Source organism: Xiphophorus couchianus, chromosome 18, assembly GCF_001444195.1.
Source record: "Xiphophorus couchianus chromosome 18, X_couchianus-1.0, whole genome shotgun sequence".
Lineage (NCBI taxonomy): Eukaryota > Metazoa > Chordata > Actinopteri > Cyprinodontiformes > Poeciliidae > Xiphophorus > Xiphophorus couchianus.
This window is the reverse complement of record NC_040245.1, coordinates 15,881,623-15,903,821: the sequence shown is the minus strand read 5'-3', so window position 1 is coordinate 15,903,821 and position 22,199 is coordinate 15,881,623. Positions and strand designations below refer to the sequence as shown.

At 35.8% G+C, this 22,199-nt stretch overlaps 1 protein-coding gene across 3 annotated transcripts in view; it reads left to right on the top strand.

Moving 5' to 3' along the window:
- The window catches only part of LOC114133308 (cholinesterase-like), a 53,988-nt gene extending 39,271 nt beyond the window's left edge, over positions 1-14,717 (top strand). For all 3 annotated transcript variants that reach the window (XM_027999099.1, XM_027999100.1, XM_027999098.1), the window contains exons 6-14: positions 3,805-4,094; positions 6,830-7,064; positions 7,716-7,848; positions 7,951-8,102; positions 12,108-12,294; positions 12,876-13,186; positions 13,624-13,833; positions 13,906-14,063; positions 14,328-14,717. In XM_027999099.1, the coding sequence (XP_027854900.1) occupies positions 3,805-4,094; positions 6,830-7,064; positions 7,716-7,848; positions 7,951-8,102; positions 12,108-12,294; positions 12,876-13,186; positions 13,624-13,833; positions 13,906-14,063; positions 14,328-14,416 (1,765 nt within the window). In that variant the 3' untranslated portion in view covers positions 14,417-14,717. The remainder of the gene's footprint in view (positions 1-3,804; positions 4,095-6,829; positions 7,065-7,715; positions 7,849-7,950; positions 8,103-12,107; positions 12,295-12,875; positions 13,187-13,623; positions 13,834-13,905; positions 14,064-14,327) is intronic.
- Positions 14,718-22,199: the final 7,482 nt, after the last annotated feature.

The window sequence follows — 22,199 nt, the reverse complement described above, 5'->3', positions numbered from 1 at the left end:
AAAAGTAAAAACATATAACAGAGGGATCTGCTTATGAGATCAAGATAATTATTTGACGCAGTACAAGTTTTTGTAAGTTTCTAATTATTAAAGTTACGTTTTTCAACTAGGCAGTATAGGTCTTAAGTCAGTTTTTTTAAAATTATTAAAAGATGGGATTTTATCACTCCATTTCATCTTGTGGAATAGACTTTATTGATCCCCAAGGGGAAATTGCTTATTAGTTGACAAGCTACTCCGTCCAAAGTCACAAAAGACAAAGTTTATAATATATACCTAAGATTGATGTAAATAATTCAATATGTCTAAATATAAATAAGTAAATAAATAAATGACTAACACATGCAAATATATGAATCTATAAGTAACATTTAAATGAGTGCAGAGAAAATAAGTTTTAAGTCACTCAGACTTGGGTATTGTAAAATCTAGTGGCTACAGCCAGAAATGATTCATAATAATTTAGGTTTCTAGATTAGCCAGCAACATAAATGCTAAATATTTAGGTCTAAGCTAAATATTCAGGTTGGAAAATAAATATAGCTTGAAAATTAACTGTTTGTTGCTTTGAAAAAAAAAGTGTTTGAAAATTAAATTTTTAGCTTGGAAAATAAATATTTAGTTTACAACTATATATATAGTTAGAAAAATGCATATTTAAACATCAAGTTGGAAGCTAAACATTTGTTTGAAGGCTAAATATTTAGCTTCCTAACTAAATATTTAATTTGAAATGTAAATATTTATTTTGTACTCTAAAAGGTGTGGATTAAATATCTAGTTTGGAATGCTGACTTTTACAAATGTATGAATAATGTGAGAAACCATAAACGGCTTTTATTGCAGCAAATTTGAATACATTTTATTTTTGCCAGTAATTTTGATGTTTATGTAGTGAAGTCCTTGACTTCTGTTTTGAGCTGTATACATTTCTTTTTAAATTTGTGCTCTGTCTAGTGCTGTTGTATAACAGTTACTTGGTTTTCCCCAAATAGAGCAGTTGGTATAGGAGTTATGACAGTTACAGCAGTTGTTACAGCAGTTAGTGCAGCACTTTGTATTTCACCTTGTATTTCACCTTGCAACAAGAAACATTGTTTCATACTGGCAGCCCATGCCAATACTGAAAAGGTTTGTTAATTGTACATTGTATTTTCTTTTAATGTGTATTTTGTCTGTTGATATGTTTATTTGGCATAAACGTAAAGTAGCATCTGAATTTAAGCATTGTAAAATGATTAGCTACTCACATCTTATATGTGCTTCAGCTCTTACAGTGGTGATATGTGGATTTTAATGCTATGATGAATGGAATGTGCTTTTAAAGGGATTAGATCTCATTAAATCGTAAGTAAAGCTATATCCAAACAACATGATGAAATTATGACTTTGGAAAAAAAAAACACCCTTTTTTTTATGTGACAGGTTATATAAACCAAAAATATTACTGTTATTTATTTATTTATTTTTATCTTGTAACTTTACAAGTGGTACACCATAATTTTGAGCTCCTTTCAGAAAGAACAGCTTTGGGCACTCTTGTCACTTTAAATTGAAACTGACACCCAAATCAACTTTTATTTTTGCTGATAAACTATCTAAATATGTTATTCAGGGTTCTATCTTTATGTTTCTGAGTGAAGTTTGACATTGTGGTGCAATTTGTTGAGTCCAGCGTTATTTTGCCCGAAACCGTCTCATTTGCTGGCCTCGTTCTGTCAAACGGTTCTCTGGCAGTTGAATATTCTCCTGTGTTTACAAACAAATAATCCTGTAGTTGTCATGTGACGCCACACTTCCGGAAACTTTGTAACTGACAGTCTTTCTGGAAGGCAGCTGCTATGGAGTTGCTATGACAACAAGAAACAATCCGCAGGCTCAAAACCAGCTCTCATCTCTTCCTATCTAATTTGAAAACAGCATAAGTACACTACAAATATTACTCGACCACTATTTTTGAGTACTCTTCCACCTCTCTGTAATACTAAGATAAATATCAGTGGTATTTACTGTAGTACTTACTGCCGAACTAGCAAAATTAGCTTAGCTAATGTAGCTTTTATCTCCAAGCTGAGACGGACATGTGTACGTTACTGTATAACTATGTTCTAAGCCACACAACTCCTCCATGCTATGCGCACTCTTCGTGTTCACTAAGCAATGAAATGTCATAGAGCTCGGAGGCGGCTTGTCCACATTGACTGACCTGTTTTCCTTACCTATCTCAAAAGGGTTGATCCCTTCAGCAGCGATTTTGTTGATTTCTCTTGTACCTTTGTCTAGACCAGGGGTCTTAAACTCCAGTCCTCAAGGGCCGGTGTCCTGCAGTTTTTAGATGTGCCACAGGTACAAAACACTGGAATGAAATGGCTTAATTACCTCCTCCTTGTGTAGATAAGTTCTCAGTGATTACAGATAAAATAAATAACATATGGCAGGAGAGATGAAATTTAGAAGAAAGAGGAAGGAATTTACATAAAACATCTAAAAGGTGCAGGGCAGAGGCCCTCCAGGACTGGCGTTTGACGCCTGTGGTCTAGACTCATACTTTCTTTTTGTTGATCTGGAAGCTATGGTTCATCTATGCTTTGTACAACTGCGTTACAGTCCCGTTCGGTCAATAAGGTTTCTCTACAATTGTGTTAGTAGGTTGTGTAAGAGGATTAGATAATTTTAAAAAATTCAAAAACTATACTGCTCAAAAAAATAAAGGGAACACTTAAACAACACAATATAACTCCAAGTAAATCAAACTTCTGTGAAATCAAACTGTCCACTTAGGAAGCAACACTGATTGACAATCAATTTCACCTGCTGTTGTGCAAATGGAACTTTGTACAGAACAAAGTATTCAATGAGAATATTTCTTTCATTCAGATCTAGGATGTGTTATTTGAGTGTTCCCTTTATTTTTTTGAGCAGTGTATTACTTTCTTGCACAGTGCGTACCATAGTACAGCTGCATGGCTCACGGTGTTTCCACATATCAACCAGACAGTCCTCCAATTTTGATGTCCACCGGACTCTAGTTCCACCATGTCTGTTATTTTTTTGTCTGGGATTCCCCTCCATGTTTATTTTACCGTGCTTTCTGGTTGGCTTACCTGTCAAAAAGCTCCGTTCTGGTTTGCAGTAGAGGGACACCACACAATACGCGATATTGGGCCAAGACAATCCAACATGTTGTCAGAAGGGGAAAATCAGGAACAAAAATCCTACCCTGTGGACTAAGTTTAAAGGTACTGGCGTTCTGCTTGGGTTGTGAGAAAATGGGCTCGGCTGGGGTTGCTATAGGTAATATAGGTAATGGCAGAGTTTTATTAATTGTAACTTGAGATAGGCATATGGGGATTTTTGAAACAGCTCAATTTCCAGACAGCAAAAAAAAATTGGTTGAAGTTAATTCATTTTTGTCCTCACAGTGCTTGGTAATGTTTGTTTTTCCACAACAAGCGATTCAAAGATTAATATACTCTAACTCTGTTAGTTTCTATTTAAAGTGAAAAGCGTATGTTTTGAGTCAAGTGATGTTTTGGTGACAGATTTCACATGACAAACATAGACTAAATGTGCCAGAAAGAATATATAAAATATAAATAAATAAATAAAAACTACTACATATATAGAAAGATATGGATATTTAAACAGAACACAAAATAAGATCCCATAAAATCAGACAATGAAAAAAGTGAATATAGTTGAATAGCAAGGAGGATAAAATCAAGTAAAATCACTGTTTATTAAAAGTGTTAGTTCTTGAATGAATAATAATGGGTATCTGTTCCTTTGCTTTGTCCTTCTTAGATTTCCCATGGCAGACTTGCAGCCTTTGCTTCTGCTACTTCTCATCCTGACTACATCATTTGCCAATGAAAATGAACCTATAATCACCACCTTAAGTGGAAAGGTTCGAGGGAAGTTTTTTAATGTGCTAGACGGTCATGTTCAAGCATTTCGTGGAATTCCGTATGCAGTGGTGCCTCGCTCTGTCCTAAGATTCCGTCCTCCAATGCCTGTGAGAAAATGGGATGATGTGAAAAATGCCCAAGATTTACCAAATTCCTGCTACCAGTTGCGAGATGAAACGTTTCCAGGTATGATTCAATACTACACAAATAAAGATATTTCAAAATATGTTTAATTCACCTAGATATTGTTTATCATTGAAAAACTTGTCTTAATATGATGGAAGTTCTGTCCTTTGCATTGACTAAATTTAGGAGAATAAAACAATAGTAAAAAACAACAAAAAGATGATCTGCTGCTGTTGCAAGGTGGATGTGGGGGGCATTTGTAAAACTGAGGTAGCAAAACTGAAGTGGCCAGAAATTCTCAATGGAGGAAAAATGCAATGACCTAAATGTTAATGCCTTTCTTTAAACCACAATTATCAACTGACCCTTTAAAAGTCCTTTAAACCAGTAACTCAAAACTGTTGGCTATAACACTGGACATAGGAAGAGAAATGTCAAATGTTAATTACCAAAAATCCCACAATGGTCACTAAAATAACTTGAATTGGACAAAAGTGAAATTAGTAGAGTTTTAGGAAAAATTAACCAATGAAAATCAGACATTGTTTTGGAATTGTGGCTCAACATTATCATTTCAAGCAACAACTAATGAAAAAGACCTTCACAAAAATTATGATACATTTACCGATAACTTAAATTTTCAACCTCCCATTCTACAGCAAAATTATTGAAAAAGTAATATTTAAACAGTGAAATAGCTTCCTAATGACAACCAACCACTTTGGTTTCAGGGCTCAGCACAGTACTGAGACTGCCCACGTCAAAGTGTTCAATGACATCCATATAAATACAGACTGTGCAAGAACCATAATTCTGGTTCTGTTGTACTTCAGTGCAGCACTTGTCACTGTTGACCATGACATACAGTATTACTGAGACGACTGGAGAGTTGGGTAGGACTCTCCGGTCCAGTACTCAGCTGGTTCTAATGTTACATAAAGAACCAAGATTTCTTTCAATAGTTAATTTCTCATTGATTAGGCTAAAAAATACTACAATAGGCTAATAAAATAATTTACAATTCGCAGGTTGAATGCAGCAATTCAACTCACTGCATTTTAAATTTCTGATGACTTAGATTATCGCCTGCCTTGATGAATGCTGCAACATTCTTGTTTTCCCTCTCAATGTGACCAAACTAGGAAGAAATTATTGTATTTTATTTGTCCTTTGCATGGTAAATATGAGTATTTTTTTTTTCAAATTAAATTACATTTTAGGAAATCCCTGTTTTGGTTCGATATTGCTGATGGGTCATTAGAACTCATCTCATTCACTAATGTCAATGTTGTAGCATAATTCATTTTATCACACTGTGATAATGAGTTGTAGTCTACTGAAAAAGTGCTGGCTAATATTATAACAGCAAGATAAATGCGGGTAACCATGGCAACCAGTGAGCTTTTAAAGGCCGGCCGACCCTTGCTGCAGTCAAGCTGAGCGAGCATCCGCTGTGTTTGCAAACAAACAATCCCTCTATAGGAACTGCTTGATCTCTTTGTAAAGACTGGACTAGGTAGTCTGTCCTATAAGGATGCATTAAAAATATTACCCATACAAGACATTGTCATCAGGAGGATTTAGTGGAGTGGCCTAATCTGAAGTGGTTTCGTATATAAATTTGTCTAAACAGAGTGACTGTCCAAACGAAAAATGTTTTGCATAAATAATACTTTCATTTTTTAAAATTATTTCAACAAATTGAACATATCATTGACACTCTTTGGTTACCATTCATATTATCCTTCTCTTCAGTTTGTCATCAGTTTCCACCTGCAGCCACAGCCAGAGAAGTTTACTGTGTACCTTAAACTTCTAAATAAATTATGTGCAGCTGTAGTCGCAGGAGTATCACTGACTGACTACAAGCTTTAAGATACCTTTAATACTAATTAGAAGACACACTTTTATTGAACATATCCCTATCTGGTCGAACTTTTTTCATTCTTTTCTAAAAGTGCCATCATTTTGGTCCAGGACTGTTCATTAGTTTATTATTTAAAATGATTTAGTTGAACCTCATTTGAAAAGCATTGTCTGATCTTTGTTGGTTAATTTTCAATAGATGTTTATTTATTATTACCTTTTTAATTGTAATTTTCAAGTTATTTAAATGACGGTTGAGGGGTATTCTGTTATGGACAGAGGATGCCAACAATTTTGTCACATGCATTTTAGCTAAAGGTAGAAATATTCCTAATTTCAACTGGTTTGTACATTTTATTCTTTCAGTCATTATTTATGGGGACGTTTTTGTCATGACAACGTTGAGCAGGAATATACTCATGTTCATGAGGAAAGTTACTGAACTTTTGCCTTATGTGCTGATTGAAATTCGTATCCTAATGAACTTTATAAAGCTATCATTATAATTTTCAGCCTTCTACTGAGTGATGAACAGCCCAACACTAAACTAAAAACTTTGGTGCTGAAAATAAGTGAAAAAGCAGCTGATGTCCAATGAAAAGCTTTTAAAGACATTCAAATAATTTACAGGAATTATTTGTAACTGTGAAAACTTGTAAAAAGCTCCCTTCCATGCCTTGTTCCTAGCTTGTCAATAATCAACAAATTATGGAGTGATTCATAACTTTGCACATTATAGACTTTAGACTTTAAATAGACTTTAACCTTAAGATTATAATAGTTAAGAGCTACTGTAGTTCAGCATATCTAATCTGTGAAATGCTTGTGATAAAGGCTAAGGATTCAATGGACTCAAAGGTTTTATAATCTTGCAACTACTCTGGCTGTAATCAAACTTTATTGTTAATAACAATGTGATATTGTTGCAGGGTTTGAAGGTGCAGAGATGTGGAATCCAAACACCCCTGTGAGTGAGGACTGTCTGTACTTGAATGTTTGGGCCCCTATGTTCAAGACACCCACACCCAAACCGGAAGATCGTGTTCCTGTATTAGTCTGGATATATGGAGGTTCCTTTATGTCAGGAACATCCACCCTGGATGTCTACCAAGGCCATTTCTTGTGTAAATCTCAGAAGGTTGTTGTGGTAACTATGAATTACAGGTGAGAAAACATTTCAATTGAAACCACGAGTGTACCCAATCCTAGTTCTTGCGACACGGCTTTCTGTGTGTTTGGCTGTTTCTGCTCAAAAGCATTTCATCAAGTTTTCATTGTTTTCAAAGAAAAGGTTTATGTCAACAGAATCAAGTTTTTACAACTCTTTTCTGACTCATTTGTTCAGACATGAGAGTCATCTGGAACATGGAAGTTAAAAGTGAGAATAAAAGACCAGGATTGGAGAAATGCTGTGACAAATTCTACAATAGGCATCTCATACATCTGTTTGACTGAACTGATAATCTCAAAAACTAGGAGAGCAAGTTCAATATTCATCTTTGAAACATTAATATAAACATGTTCATATTCACTCCATACAGCCAGAAGAAGTGAAATCACTAAAAATTCACAAGATGAACCGGCTGATGTTTATCTATCTGAATATACTACACTGCCAAAGTCAGCTTATTAAAAAAAGAGCATCAGTGCTATTTTTTATAACGTTTCCTTTACATCACTTTATCTGCAAAAATGATAACAATGGTCAGTTTTAACACAAGGTGGAAGCGACAGTTAAATATGTTGAGTACAGCACTGACATATGGTGAATGCTTTTAGTATGTTTTTTTTTTTTCTTGTGGTCATGATTTTTAGACTGGGACCTCTTGGCTTTCTGGCTATTCCTAACAACCCAAACATCCGGGGAAATCAAGGTATACTGGATCAGCGTTTGGCAATTAAATGGGTGCGCAATAACATCGCTGCATTTGGAGGTGATCCTAGAAGGGTAAAATAATATTGTCCTTATTTTTCCTAAAATCAGAGAGTAATATTGTATGGACCATGAATGAATTAATGTAAATGCACTGGCATTTACTTTTGCTCCCAGATAACACTATTTGGGGAGAGTGCTGGAGCAGCATCTGTGGGGTTCCACCTGCTCTCTCCAGGCAGCCAGTACCTCTTTCAAAGGGCTGTGATGCAGAGCGGCTCCCCTAATGCAGCATGGGCCATAGCAAATAAAACTGAGATATATGACAGGTATGTGTGCTTAGTATTGAGCTAGTTGTTCCTGGATATTCTGTGTAGATTATTTAATTGTTTTTTTTTTTCTGAAGTATGATAATTATCCTGCGACAAACTGGCAACCTGTCCAGGGTGTACCCCACCTCTCATCCGAAACTTTAGCTGGAGGGAGGCACCAGCACTCTTCCCAAACCCACTAGGGACACGGGTGTTAAGAAATGGATGTATGGATGATAATTCGCTTTCAAAATATCTTACAGCCATATAGTAAAAAATATTTGATACTGAAGTTTGAACATGAACATGTTTTGAACATGTTCTGGCAGTTCTGACACCTGGTACTGAAGGCAACCTAGAAATAAAAAATAAAGGATTACATTCACATCAAGCTTTCTTTTTGATTCCAAATATCCACTCACATGCAGTGAAATTGTTGTCAGAAAATTATCATTTTGTGTACGAAATACAGTGTCTTGAAATAGACAGAGCTTTCTTCTCTTTTGGCTTTTTTACTGCACTTCATGGATCACTAAACTATTTGTAATATCAAATATGACCTTAGGAAATATTAAAAAACTGTTTTCAAATGTTAATTTCAATTGATAATCCAAACCAGCCTAGTTTTATGTGAAAAAGTAATTCCTGCTTGATATAATAAAAATAAATGGTTGTGCCACCTATAAGTGTAACAAGATTTCCATTAGCCATTTACCTTCCAAGCATCAGTGACATTTAAAATCCTGCCACAGCATCTCAATCAGATTTAATGGTTTACTCCCAGTTATTTTCTTCGCCTTAAAGCAACTACAAATAAACATCAACAATTACAATGAACACATATCTAAAATTTGAATCTAAACTAAGATAAGTTGATCAAAGCCATACCATACCCTTACCATATATGGATATTCTGATTGGGGTAGGAAAAGACGTGCTAGCTCAGAGGTGGGCAACTCCAGGCCTCGAGGGCCGGTCTCCTGCAACTTTTAGATGCATCTCTACTTCAACACACCTGAGTCAAATAATGAGGTCATTAGCAGGACTCTGGAGAACTTGACTGCACTTAGGAGGTGATTCAGCTGTTGGATTCAAGTGTGTTGGACCAGGGAGACAACTAAGAGTTGCAGGACACCGGCCCTCGAGGACCAGGATTGCCCACCCCTGTGCTAGCTTCTGTTACTAGCAACACAAGATAAATACATGGGTTGTTTGTTTTTTTATATAATGATCAGCTGAGTTTTTAAAAATAAATAAATAATCATTAGTAATACTAAAATAGATACAACTAAGATAAATACTACAGGCACATTTGCAGAAGTAAAAACATCCATCATGTTATTTTTTGCAACAAACAGGACAAACAGGGAGGGAGAAAATGAGGTGAGGGACATAAAGCCATAACTTTTTCATATCAGGAAAAAATTGCATGGCCGCACTCTAAACTGACTGACTAACATTAATATTATCAAGTGAAATAATTGCTTCTTTTAGTTATCTTTTAACTTTAAGAAACACCCCAGGATAACATTCATTCTCCACCAATTACTGTTAGATTTGTAGTCTTAAATAAAAGCTTACCTACGTGCACTGAAAAATTACTCAATTCAGTGTCATTTAACTTGAAGAGGATCAAACCCAATTTTTATGATTTTAATCTTATATTGTTTAAAGCTAAATTATGAAATTTAACCACTTTATTTCCAAAAATAGTGTAACCCACTTTAAAAAAAAATATTGGAGACCTCAATTGGATGTAAATAGGATATTTTCTTTTTTGTCACGTTATGTAGATGTAAATGTGCAACTCTGTACCCATATATTGAATTAATTCAAATATTGAATTAGAACTAGAAAAATTGCTGCTCCTAGCGAAACAGCCATAAGAATGCAAATCTGCAGAACATACAATAAAGAGCATAACAAAGCAAAAGACTTAGGAAAAAAGCAGAAGAAAGCTACAGTCATGCATGGCAGAAATATTCTGCTAAATAGTAAAGTTCAGCAAAAGATATAGCATAAGTCATCAGAAGCAGAAGTTTCTATGCAACTTGAAATATTTGAAAAAGTTCAAGCAGAAGTTTCTATGCAACCTGAAATAGTTGAAACAGTTTAATTGTAAAATTTAGTAAAAGATATAGTTGTTCAGCAGAAGAAGCAGAACATTTTGATATATGAATTGCTAAAATTGATGAAAGTTTGCAGAAGACTTTGGTAGACAGTAAAACCAGTAAAAGCAGAAGGCATCTGACAAAAGGAAGACAAGAAGAATGCTGACCCTTACAAAAGAATCCCATGAAAATCACATGTGCCACATGAAAACTGCACATGTGGTTGACACAACTTTTCACATGTGAATGATGTGTGACTGTTGTGAATCACATGTGAAAGCACATGTTTACAAGTGATTTTGGAACGTTTCATGGTAAAATCACATGTGATTCCCATGTGATCACATGTGATACACACATTTCTACATGTGGAAATATGTGATATAAATGTGATGCATATGTGAAAACATGGGAATCGCATGTGAAAACATGGGAATCGCATGTGTAAACTTGGGAATCACATGGGTTTTTACCACAAAGTATTCCAAAATCACATGTAAACGTGAGAATTTGTGCGAACCACATGTGCATTTTTTATATGGTACGTGATTTTCAGGTGGGATTTTTACTTGTAAAATTAATGAGATTTTTATTACATATTCAATACAATCACCCAATCTTTACATTGAAAAAAATATGATCATATGTGGTGCATATGTGAGAAATATGTGATCACATGTGATCCCCTTTTGAATAAACCGTGGATAACGTGAACAAAATACGTTATCACATGTGGAAAATGGGAACCACATGTGGAACATGGAAACCACATGTGACCTCATGTGAATTTCATACAAAAAAACCTCATATGATTTTTTTGTAAGGGGACACAAAGATAGAAACAGAGCACAAGAGAGAAACACATTGAAGAAATAGGAGAAGCTGTAATGTCTGTGCTCCAGAAGAGTTTGACAGAAAACTGTAAGAACTGTAGCAATAATAGTCATAGTTCCTTAAAGTAGACATGCATGTACGTGATGCATAAATTATTTCTGTACAGATAAATATGTATGAACAGCATCATTTTGTTTGTCAACAAGCATGAAAAGTTCAAAAAACGTCCAATAATGTTTGAGACATTTGAAGATAATTTGGTGTCTTGTAACTTGTTTAAAGTTGAATGAAGTTTATATGTTGAAGTAGGCAGCAGTAGTAAGCTGTAAAAAAGCAGATGATTTTAGCAGAATTTTGAACAATTTCAATGTTTTCCAATGGGGCTGAAATTTGCACAAAAGTGAAAATATTTCAAAAAGTACAGCAAAAGATATAGCATGTCTCTCCAGAAGAAGCAGAATGCTTTGATATATGAATTAGCAGAATTAGTTAGTAGAAGTAGTTAAATGTAGTAAAATGTACCAGTTATATAAGAGAAACAGGAACTTAATAAATGAGAAGGCAGTAATGCCGTAATGCATTCTCACTGATTAACAGCCACCTTGTTCAGATTGGCACTTCACTCACTATGCACACCATTTCCATTAATCATCAAAGTGTCAAACTGCTGCATTACACATGAAATCTACAAATAGTAATATTTGTCCATCATAATAAAGAACAACATGATCTTATTAATAAGTGAGAATGCAAATACATTCTAATCTAAGCACAAGAAATAAAAAATAAACATGATCTAACTAAATTAACCAAGGACAGACTGATCTAAAGCACAAGATCAGTCAAAATAAACAATAGCAAACACAAAACACACAAAACAAATCATCAAAACTATAAATCCAAAAACACCAAGACAACCAACATCCCAAAACCCAGAACTTATATTTTTCATTCTAGCTTTTGACCCATCTTTTTTTTTCTTTCTTATATATGTTCAGTATTATTTACTTTACATAGTACTGTCATTCCTCCTTGGTGCTAACTAGTTGCTTTATTGAACTTCTTTCCCAACAAACAGATCCTTAAAACTAGCAAAATTGCTAGGCTGCTCCGTGGATCATCCTGCTAGTCTGGAGTATTGTTTGCTGAATGCTGATCCTGAAAAGATGTCACTCAAGCAATTTGAAAATCTTGTTCCGCCTTCAGTTTTGTCCATGCCATTTGTCCCACATATTGATGGAGACGTCATACCATCTGATATAGAAGTAAGTCTCTACGTGTTTGTATAAGAGATTTCTTCAAAAAGGGAAGAATTGTAAATGTTTGACATATTACTTGCAATATTTGAATTATATTGAATGCTATGTTAAATTACCATTTTGAAAAAAAAAAACTTCTCGCTAAACAACAACAGCAGACCTTGTCTCAGTGACCAAGGATCTCTAATTCTCTCCTCTCTTTCAAAGGGAAATGGAAATCTTTTAACTCCAGTACATACTTAATTTCATGATTTTTTTTTAAATAAGATTTTGTGGTAAATTCCTGTAGGTTTTACACCGTATGGCACTGTAAACTTGTGGTCCCAGAAATATCTTAAGTTGGATATGGACAGACAATATTTTGCTCATGTTAAATCAGTAGTTGTGTGGTTATTGCCTGTTAATGTTCTACTCACTAGGAAAGTGACATTCATTGCCAATAAACAATGCAATTCAACATCATTTCTAAACTGGTCTTAGTGTAACACAAAAGTTTGACTTGTCAATGAATACCTAAGATCAAGACATTTTTTAATTGAGGATGGGTCCAACATAATTATTTTAATCATGTCTTTTTTCTTCTGCAGACGTTGTTAAACAGCTCTACTCTTCACAAAAAAGAACTGTTGATAGGCTTGAATAAAGATGAAGGAACCTACTTTCTTTTTTATGGAATGCCTGGTTTCACTCGCCAGGGTGAAAGTTTCATCACCAGGACGGACTTTATGGACGGTTTACCACTAGTAATGAAAAATTCAAGTGCGATTGTTAAACAAACCGTTATTTCTCACTACACTGATTGGCAAGATGAAAACAATACAAAAACCAACCGTGATCAAATGGGGAGGATGGTTGGAGATGTGCTGTTCAATTGTCCTGTAATGGACTTTGCTACTCGGTAAGTTCCAGGTTTCAGGTTAAGTGATAAATGCTTTTATATAGAAAAACATCCTCTGTTCTAACTGTGGTCTACATATGTATGATCCCTGATAGCAATACCAAAAAACTTTATAGAACTATTTATAGAACTTACTTAATTTCACTTTGGGATTAATAAAGTATTTTTGAATTGAAATTGAAATGAGAACCAAACACAGGTTAACTTTCTAAAATAATAATAAAAAAATACATCATTTTCCCTACACTTCAAAATTATGTACTTGTTGTGTAAGTCCATCACATAAAATCTCAAACACATACAGTCATATTCAACAAATCTAAATGTGCATTTCGATGAGGCTTGTTTTTCAGAATAGAAATGCCGTTTGAAAATAACTTTTAAGCAGTTATTAACATACCTTTCTTTAGGCCATTGACTTTTCATTATTTTTTTAGGTATGCAGAACATGGCGGTAAGACCTTTTTGTATTTTTTTGACCAAATGTCATCCCCAAATCCCTGGCCAAAATGGGCGGGTGTTATGCATGGCTACGAGATAGACTATGTATTTGGAAATACTCTGAATGAGTCCCGTAAGTTCACGTCGGATGAAATGACTGTGTCCAAGAGGATTATGCAGCACTTTGGCGACTTTGCCCGGACTGGGTAGGCTAAACAGATTTTCAGTCATGCAGGGATTGTGAGAAACCTAAAAACTTTTTTGTTTTACCTTTTCAGAAATCCAGGGTTTAACGAAGGTGATTGGCCATTGTATAATGCTAGAAGTCAGGTGTATCTCATTTTGAATGACCATAGCAGAGGAGTAAAGAAGAATTTAAAAGCTAAAGAGTGTTATTTGTGGCAGACTTTCCTGCCTAAATTACAGAACATGCCAGGTGAGACACACACTAACAAGTCAATCTATACAGTCTGACACAAATGTACACGTTAGGTTTCATATAAAGCATCTCTAGTTGGAAAGTTTTTGTTCATATCTCGAAAAGAGATGTTTACCTGTTGAGATTTGCCATTTTGGTTTGCTCTAATTTTTTAAACAAAAATTCAGCTCATAGAGGAAATTAAAGCTTGTAACTGAAGCTATTCCTTGTGAAAGATTACTTAATCCCACACACAATCTCTTTGCTCTTTGTCTTTCACAGATTCCAAGCTGCAGTGCACTTCAAGTGGGATTGTTCACTACAATTGGGTGTTCCCTCTTATTTTGTTAGTTATCAGTTTTACCCATTGACTGAGCTCCTGCTCTCTGTTTAGTTCATGTGTTTAATGTCTAATGTGTAACAGGTGGGTACTTGCTTTTTTTAAATATGTCAAATATTATCAGAGCACCACCTGAAGGCTATATGATGTTCCTCGGGCCCTATAGCCTGTTTTACTTAAAGGTGTCACTGAAAAGCATAGTTTGAAAAAAGGCTTTTAGAATGTTTGTGCAAAAAAAATATATTTTTACACTGTTTGAATAACTTGCTTCCTATGCTGATTAGAAATGGTTTATAAAGTGGTTTATCATTAAAACAAGTTTATGCTGTGTGCCCTTGACTTTTTTTTTATTTGTTATAGACACACAAGAAGTCGCCCATTCTTTCTTGTCCTTTTTAACACATTATTATTAAATACAAATGTGACAATGGGGAAATAGCAACAGCTAAGCTTGTAGTTTATTTATTATTGCTATAACAACTCCATAGCAACTATTTGCCAAGATGGCCATCAGTTACAAAGTTCACTGAAGTGTGACGTCACATGAGAACTTTTATTATTAACCCATTAAAAGCTTACAAAACTATTACATCATCCTCAGGTCTTTCAGTTATTGTATAAATGCAGAGTAACTACTTCATGTCAATTTCTGAGTTTCAAGAAATTAAAACTCAAGGGTTCGAGCTTATTGGCTGTAACCCTATACTATTCAATCTTGTAGCAAACAGACACAACTCTGGTCATCTGAACTAACCTCAAACATGAAAGCTGACTCAGTGTCTTAACAAATGTGACAAAAGGTTTGTGTCCACAATGTTAGATTCTTAAGCAATACCTTTCTCAAAGAATATGCTGCCCTTCTATTGTCGTTACTATTTTAGGTGCTATTGTCCATAGAAAAAATAATAATAATAAATTGTCTGCTGATCAGAATCAGTAGATTAAAACTCATGTATTAAAATCCTGTAAACACATGAAAAGGGTAAAACATCCAAGAGGGTGAATTCATCTTTATCTGCATCGTAGATCAACAATGACATTCTAGAATGCTGACAGTTTAGACTGAATATTCTCAGACAGAGGAGGGATATCAGTTCCATTATTGGTTGCAGAAGCCGGCTACAAGTAACACAAATGACTGTGCTTAAATTTGTGTTATGCAGTTTTGGACACAATGAGTGACATTACCGAGTTGATTTATATTTGTTTTTTCAGTTGATTTGTGTTGACATGATTTTGGAAAACTTAAACATTACACTTAATATTGTTGAGTATATGAAAGAAATATTCTGAAATATCAAGAAAGTTCTATGTCGTAGAATAATGAATTATTTACTGTTTAAGAGGTATGGCAATTAAAGCTGGAGAGAAATTATTTTCTTGAGGTAGTTCTTATGTTTGTCTCCATTGCAATGCAAAACATTATTTGTTTGAGGCACCCTTGACTCTCTTTACTTCAAAGGATTTTTTTTTCCCAATATGTGATAAAAATTTCCAATAAGCAGTAAGGATTTCGAAACCACTGTTTGTTTGTTTTTTCTATCCCAGATTTAAATAAAATGAAGCAGCAACTAAAGCAGGTTTAAACCGAATGCAGGCTAACTTTGCATTAATATGTTTCATTCATCTCTCATTCAAGCTAAAATCAAAATTCAAAGTTATTTTAATCAATTTTCCCTTTTGATAGAACACTTTTGACAATATTGTCTTTTAGTAGTAGTATGCCATATTTGCATCACGTTTGTTAGTCCCCTCTGTGCTTACGTCACCGTGCTTTCTGATTGGCTTACCCGTCAAAAAGCTGCGTTGTCTTTTGCAGTAGGGGGACGCCACACAATCTAAATTGTTGTTGGAAAGGGAAAATCGTGACCAAAATCCTGCCGTGTGGACAAGGCTTAAAGGTGCTGGAGATCTGCTTGGGTTGCTTCGTGAGAAAATGGGCTCGGCTGGGGTTGCTAGGTAACGTCTAGGTAATGGCGTAGTTTTCCTTTATTGCAACTACGTATCTGGAGATTTTTGAAACGGCAGCAAAAAACTTAAACTGAGTGTCTTTTTAAGCGCTTGGGTTGTTTTTAGAAGCAGTTGAGAACAGAAGAATGGAAGGGAAACTTTCAAAATGTGAATTTTGCACACACCTTTAAACTCAGAATGATTTTTATTTTAACTAGGACTAGTTGTAATTTGTGCTAAACAATTTGCATGTTTTATCGGATTAATTTAGGTATTTGTGAGGGTGAATTGGGCGTGTTTGTCCCATAAAGCAGATGACATCAGTTGTAAATTAGCACTAAAACTATTTTTACACTGTTTGAATAACTTCCTCCCTATTCTGATTACGAATAGTTGTTAAAGTGGTTTATCATTAAAACAAATTTATTCTATTTTTCCTTGACTGGTTTTTTATTTGTTAGAAACACACAAGATGTCACTAGTTGTTGCTTGGTCTTTTTAAGACCTTGTTATTAAATACAAATGTGAAAATGAGGAAATAGCAACAGAAAAAGGTCCAGTATCCTCTCTCTCATGTTTATAAGCTACATTTGCAAGAGCTATTTCTAAGCTTGTGGTTTGTTTGTTATTGCTATAGCAACTCCATAGCAACTATTTGCCAAGATGGCCATCAGTTACAAAGTTCACTGAAGTGTGACGTCACATGAGAACTTTTATTATTAACCCATCAAAAGCTTACAGGCAAAAATGATTCATAATAATTTAGGTTTCTAGATTAGCCAGCAACATAAATGCTAAATATTTAGGTCTAAGCTAAATATTCAGGTTGGAAAATAAATATCACTGTAAAAAATATCTGTAAATTTTACAGTTAAATAAAGTAAACCATGAAAATTTAAAACCGTAAATTGGAAATCAGTTTTAGACTGTTTCTCTAACAAGTAATTACCGTAAATAAGATAATTAGGAAAAAATGTAATTTTTACTGGGTTTTTTTTCAGAAAATTTACATTGCCCTGCTGTTACAAAAAATCTTGTAATACTTTTAACAGTAATATGCTGTAATTTTACTAGTAGTACATACTGTAGTTTTTGCACTCATCTTTCTTAAATAATACAGTTAGTAGCTGTTAAAAATGCATACTGTTGTGACAATTACAGAAACATACTGTAATTTTTCTAGCAATGTATACCGTAGTTTTTGCATTCAATAATTATAAGGTATACAGTTCAAAACTGTTCAATATGCATACTGCTGTGGCACTTACAAAAATATACTATAATTTTTCTAGCAGTGTATATCGTAATTTTTACATTTAATTAATCTAAAGTATACAGTTCAAAAAGGTCAATATGCATACTGTTGTGGAAATGAAAAAAAAAATTGTAGTGGTGCTGTAACCGTTGCTTTTAATTCTCCTGATAGCCCAAATTATGTAAAAATAAACAAATACTTGCAATCGTCTTAAGTTGTGGGTCCTGAATCTGGAATCTATTAAAGTTTGACTTTTTGAATGGAATTATGGAAATTAAATATCTTTCCATGAAATGTTCTGTACTGTAAATTATCTTGTTGCCAATATTGGATTTTTTTTCATTAACAAATAAATTAAAATAATCTGTACTCAGTCACAGAAAATGTTTTAGAGATATTTGTAGTCTATATTGTAATATAATTTATTCGGTTTAACAAAAGTCATGCAAGTCAAGTTTCCTGCCTATAGACCTGGCAGGCAGCCTGTAGTCAGTCTTAATTAATGGCCCAACAGGGGCCCCCTGCACCTGGTCCGCGCGGACGGGCGAAGTGGAGTTCTGGCGGTACTTTGGAAGCGGTGGATTTGAACGGACCAATCAGCGCGCTGCATTTGAGGACTCGTCGCACTCGGTGGTTCGCGTTTTTGTCCAGCTATTCCGCTCAGATTGTGCAGAGACTTCATCATCCAACCTTCTCCATCTGATCGGCTCTCTTTCTCAGGTAAGGAAATATTGCGGAAAATTTCAGAAAACAAATAGTTTGAATTGCATTCGGTTGGTTGAAAAGAAATTTCAGGGGAAACGAGGGAAAAAAAAGTTGTGGAAAGTTAGCCTCTCCACAAAGCTATTGCTTACATCTGTTTTGTATCACCATTGCTGTAAGCTATCCATCGAAGTAATATATTTAAGATGTATTCATGCAACCTGTGTGCAGAAACAGTTAAATCTGTTAAAGCCTTTGTTCTCCATTGCAAACTGCAACGAACCGAGGCGTATGTTCAAGTGTGTTGCAGCCGGTTGCAGGCAGGTGTGTACTGGTTATGCAGCATTAAAAGCACACTTCTATCGTCATCATAATAGAATGCCAACAGTTGCTCTGGACACAAGTTTAACGAAATTAAAATGCACAGTTCCACTTTGTAAATGGCAGTGTGAAGGGATAAAAGCTTTGGTTGTTCACTTGAAGGAGCATATAGTAGAGGGGCGCCAAGTAACTTGCCCTGTGAAAGGGTGCACCTCTGTGTTTCGTGTAAAATCTTCCTTTACCTCTCACATCTCCAGGAAACATAAACATTATTTGGAAAATGTGATTTGTGAAACAAGTAATGAAGATACTCAGAGTGCTGCAAGTGCTACCACAAAAGATTCCAGTGTGCCAGATGCAGAAGACACAGTCATAGATGGACCAAATTTCAGTGACTTGTATCTTAGAAATGTATGTATGTTTTACATAAAACTACAGGGACAGCATCTTCTTCCATCATCTACCATTCAAAACATTGTAGAAGAGATGCAGAATATACATGAATTGGGACAGGCATACTCTTTAAATAGATTGAACTTGCTTCTTAAATAAATGTCATTTGCAGATGAAGACATTGCAAAAATCTGTGACACAGTAGAACAGTCGGACTTGTTCTCAGCTTGCCACACAGGGCCGATGAGAACTGCTTATTCTAGAGCCCAGTGTTTTAAAGACATGTTCAAATATGGGGAACCCAAAAAAGTGTTGTTGGGCAAAGATGAGGACAGAAAAGATAGATTTGCATACTATGTTCCTGTGCTAAATACGTTAAAAGGTATGTTAGATTCCAAATATTGGCAGGGCCTAATGATGGCTCTTGGCGTTTCAAAAGCTGATGTTCTCTCTGACTGTGACGATGGTAAGGTGTTTATGTCCAATGTATTTTTTCAAGAAAACCAAAATTGTCTCAAGCTGGTTCTCTATCAAGATGCATTTGAAGTTGTGAACCCATTGGGACCTGCAAAAAAAAAGCACAAGATCTTGGCTGTTTACTTTTCTCTACTCAATATGCCACCCCATGGCCGATTAAATACTGATCATATGCAGTTGGTCTTGTTGTGTAGAGAGAAGTGTAACCCAGTGTTTAAAAACACAAGAAAAAAATAATAGATGTTGATTCAATGTCTTATTCTACCAAAATAGCTAAAAGGTAATTACGTAAATCTTCAAAAAATGTGAAATATGCTTTTAGTGTTAGCTTCTATTGACAGATTAGGCAGCCAATGGCTGGCGCGGTCTGGTTTCGTGTCGGCCAATGGGGTTGATCGTCCCGCCCCTTTTTAACAGCTGGCGGTTGTTTCGTTCGGAGCGCGGCAGACAGGCTTGAAAGCTAACAGCTGACGGTTGCTTCGCTCAGAACGCTTGAGAACAGCTGACGGTTGTTTCGCTGCGAACGCTTGAGAGCTAACAGCTGACGGTCGTTTCCGTAAAGAGGTAGAAAGAAATTGACGAATCTGGAAATTGATCTCGGAGGGTTTCCCCCGTGAACAGCTGAAGCCCGAAAAATAGCCGTTGACAACTCGGAGCATCGGTCAGTTTTTTTTTTTGGAGTTTGTACAGTACACTTTTGGCTTGGAGGGCCAAAGATTCCAAGACCCTCTTCTCCTGAAACTGGATGGCGAGCCCCAGCCCAGAGGACCAGGCGCACGGGTAGATAGTGACCCGACTGGTCACCAGCTGAGAGACTTTGAGACTGAAGAATTAATTCATTGGAGACTGAAGTATTCAATTTATTTATTTATTTATTTTTTATAAAAGCGCGCAGTATTTGTTTGTCTGTTTTAAATGTGGATCCACAATTGTTTATTATATTAAATATTTGCTCTTTTCTTGTAGACACTGTGTGTTCTGTTGTTGCTCACACCTGGGTTCCCTAGAATTTAAAATCTTCTGATTAGGCCCAACTTCCTATATATATAGTATAAATTAATTAACCTATTTTTGTGAGTTGCAGGTTACAAAAAATTTGGCGAGTACAGCCAGGAGCCTAGTTGTGTGACAACAGTGGAACAACAATTTGAATTTTATCTGTTAACACATTGGTACTATGGATTTCATTGCAAAATTAGGAATTAAGATACCAAATGCAGTCATTGTCAGCGGTTTAACTGGATCTGAAAAGGATGATGATGTTTTTGACTACTTGCGACAATGTGGTACAATAAGTAGGACACTAACAGTCGATGATAGCTCATCTGAGTTTTACCAGAACTGTGTCGTGGAGTTTAGCTCTGATTTAGCTGTTCAGGAGCTAACACCTGCATTGCCTTACCTGTATCCATCAGCTGAAAATCCAGATGTTAAATACTGTGTCCGCGCCCTAACAGATGTTTACACAAAAACCGTAGGGGGCAGTGTAACTGATACCTACCTCACTGAACTAAAGACCTTAGCTAAGTTAAGTGGGAAGGATTTTGAAGAAGTCTTAAGGGAGGTGATGTCAAAGTTTGAAGAGTCCATGGGATCTGTTGAGGCAGCTGCAAGCCCATGTCCAAATAATGACACAGAGCCTACACAAAGTGTTGGTTTCCCTCCACACCACATTGATAACCCCCACTCTCCTAAGCTTGTTCAGAGCCCTAACCCAAGTTCCTTGAAACTTAATCAGAAACCTCATATATTAAGTCAAACCGATCTAGTCTCACCTGAAGTACAGAGGATTGTGGTTGAACATGTTGTCAAAACTACAGAGAAGACATCTAATGGTCACTCCACCCTTAGGTTGAGAGCTTTTTCTGGAAGAAACCCTAGACCATATCCCGAAGTTGACTATGAAACATGGCGTTCCCATGTTGACTTAATGATGGGAGACACATCTCTTTCTAACTTGGAAAAAACCCGAAAAATTCTTGAAAGCCTTCTCACTCCAGCTTCAGATGTCATTCGGCCTCTTGGGCCTGATGCATCCGTTGATGACTATCTTAGGCTGCTTGAGTCGGCATTTGGCACTGTTGAAGATGGTGAGGAACTGCTTGTGCGATTCATGAACACTTTGCAGGATCCTGGGGAGAAACCATCTGCGTACTTGCATCGCCTACAGGTGGCACTGAGTCTTGCAGTGCGCCGGGGTGGTGTAGACCCCCGAGAAAGAGACAGACAGCTTCTTAAGCAATTTCAAAGAGGCTGTTGGGATGATAACCTGCTGACAGAACTGCAGTTGGAGTTAAAGAAAAATAATCTGCCCACGTTTGCAGAACTATTACTCCTACTCCGTATTGCAGAAAACAGACAAGAAGTTAAAAGCACAAGAATAAGAAAACACTTTAGTGCAACCAAACAAAAAGCAGCGTCACATGAACAAACTGTCACTGAAACAAAAATTGACTTTTCCGAAACAACTTCAAACACTTTAAGTGATCTGAAAAAACAGGTTGCTGATTTAAAAAGCCAATTAGCAGCAGTTATGAAACAAAAGAAACAAACAGTACCTAAGAAGAACCAAACAAGAAAACCTGACCATGCAAACCCTGAACCCAACTTACCTTCACACAGCCGCCCTAGTTCACGGCCCAAGCCTTGGTACTGCTTTCGCTGTGGGGAGGACGGACATATTGTTGCCAACTGTGAATCTGAGCCAAACCCTGCA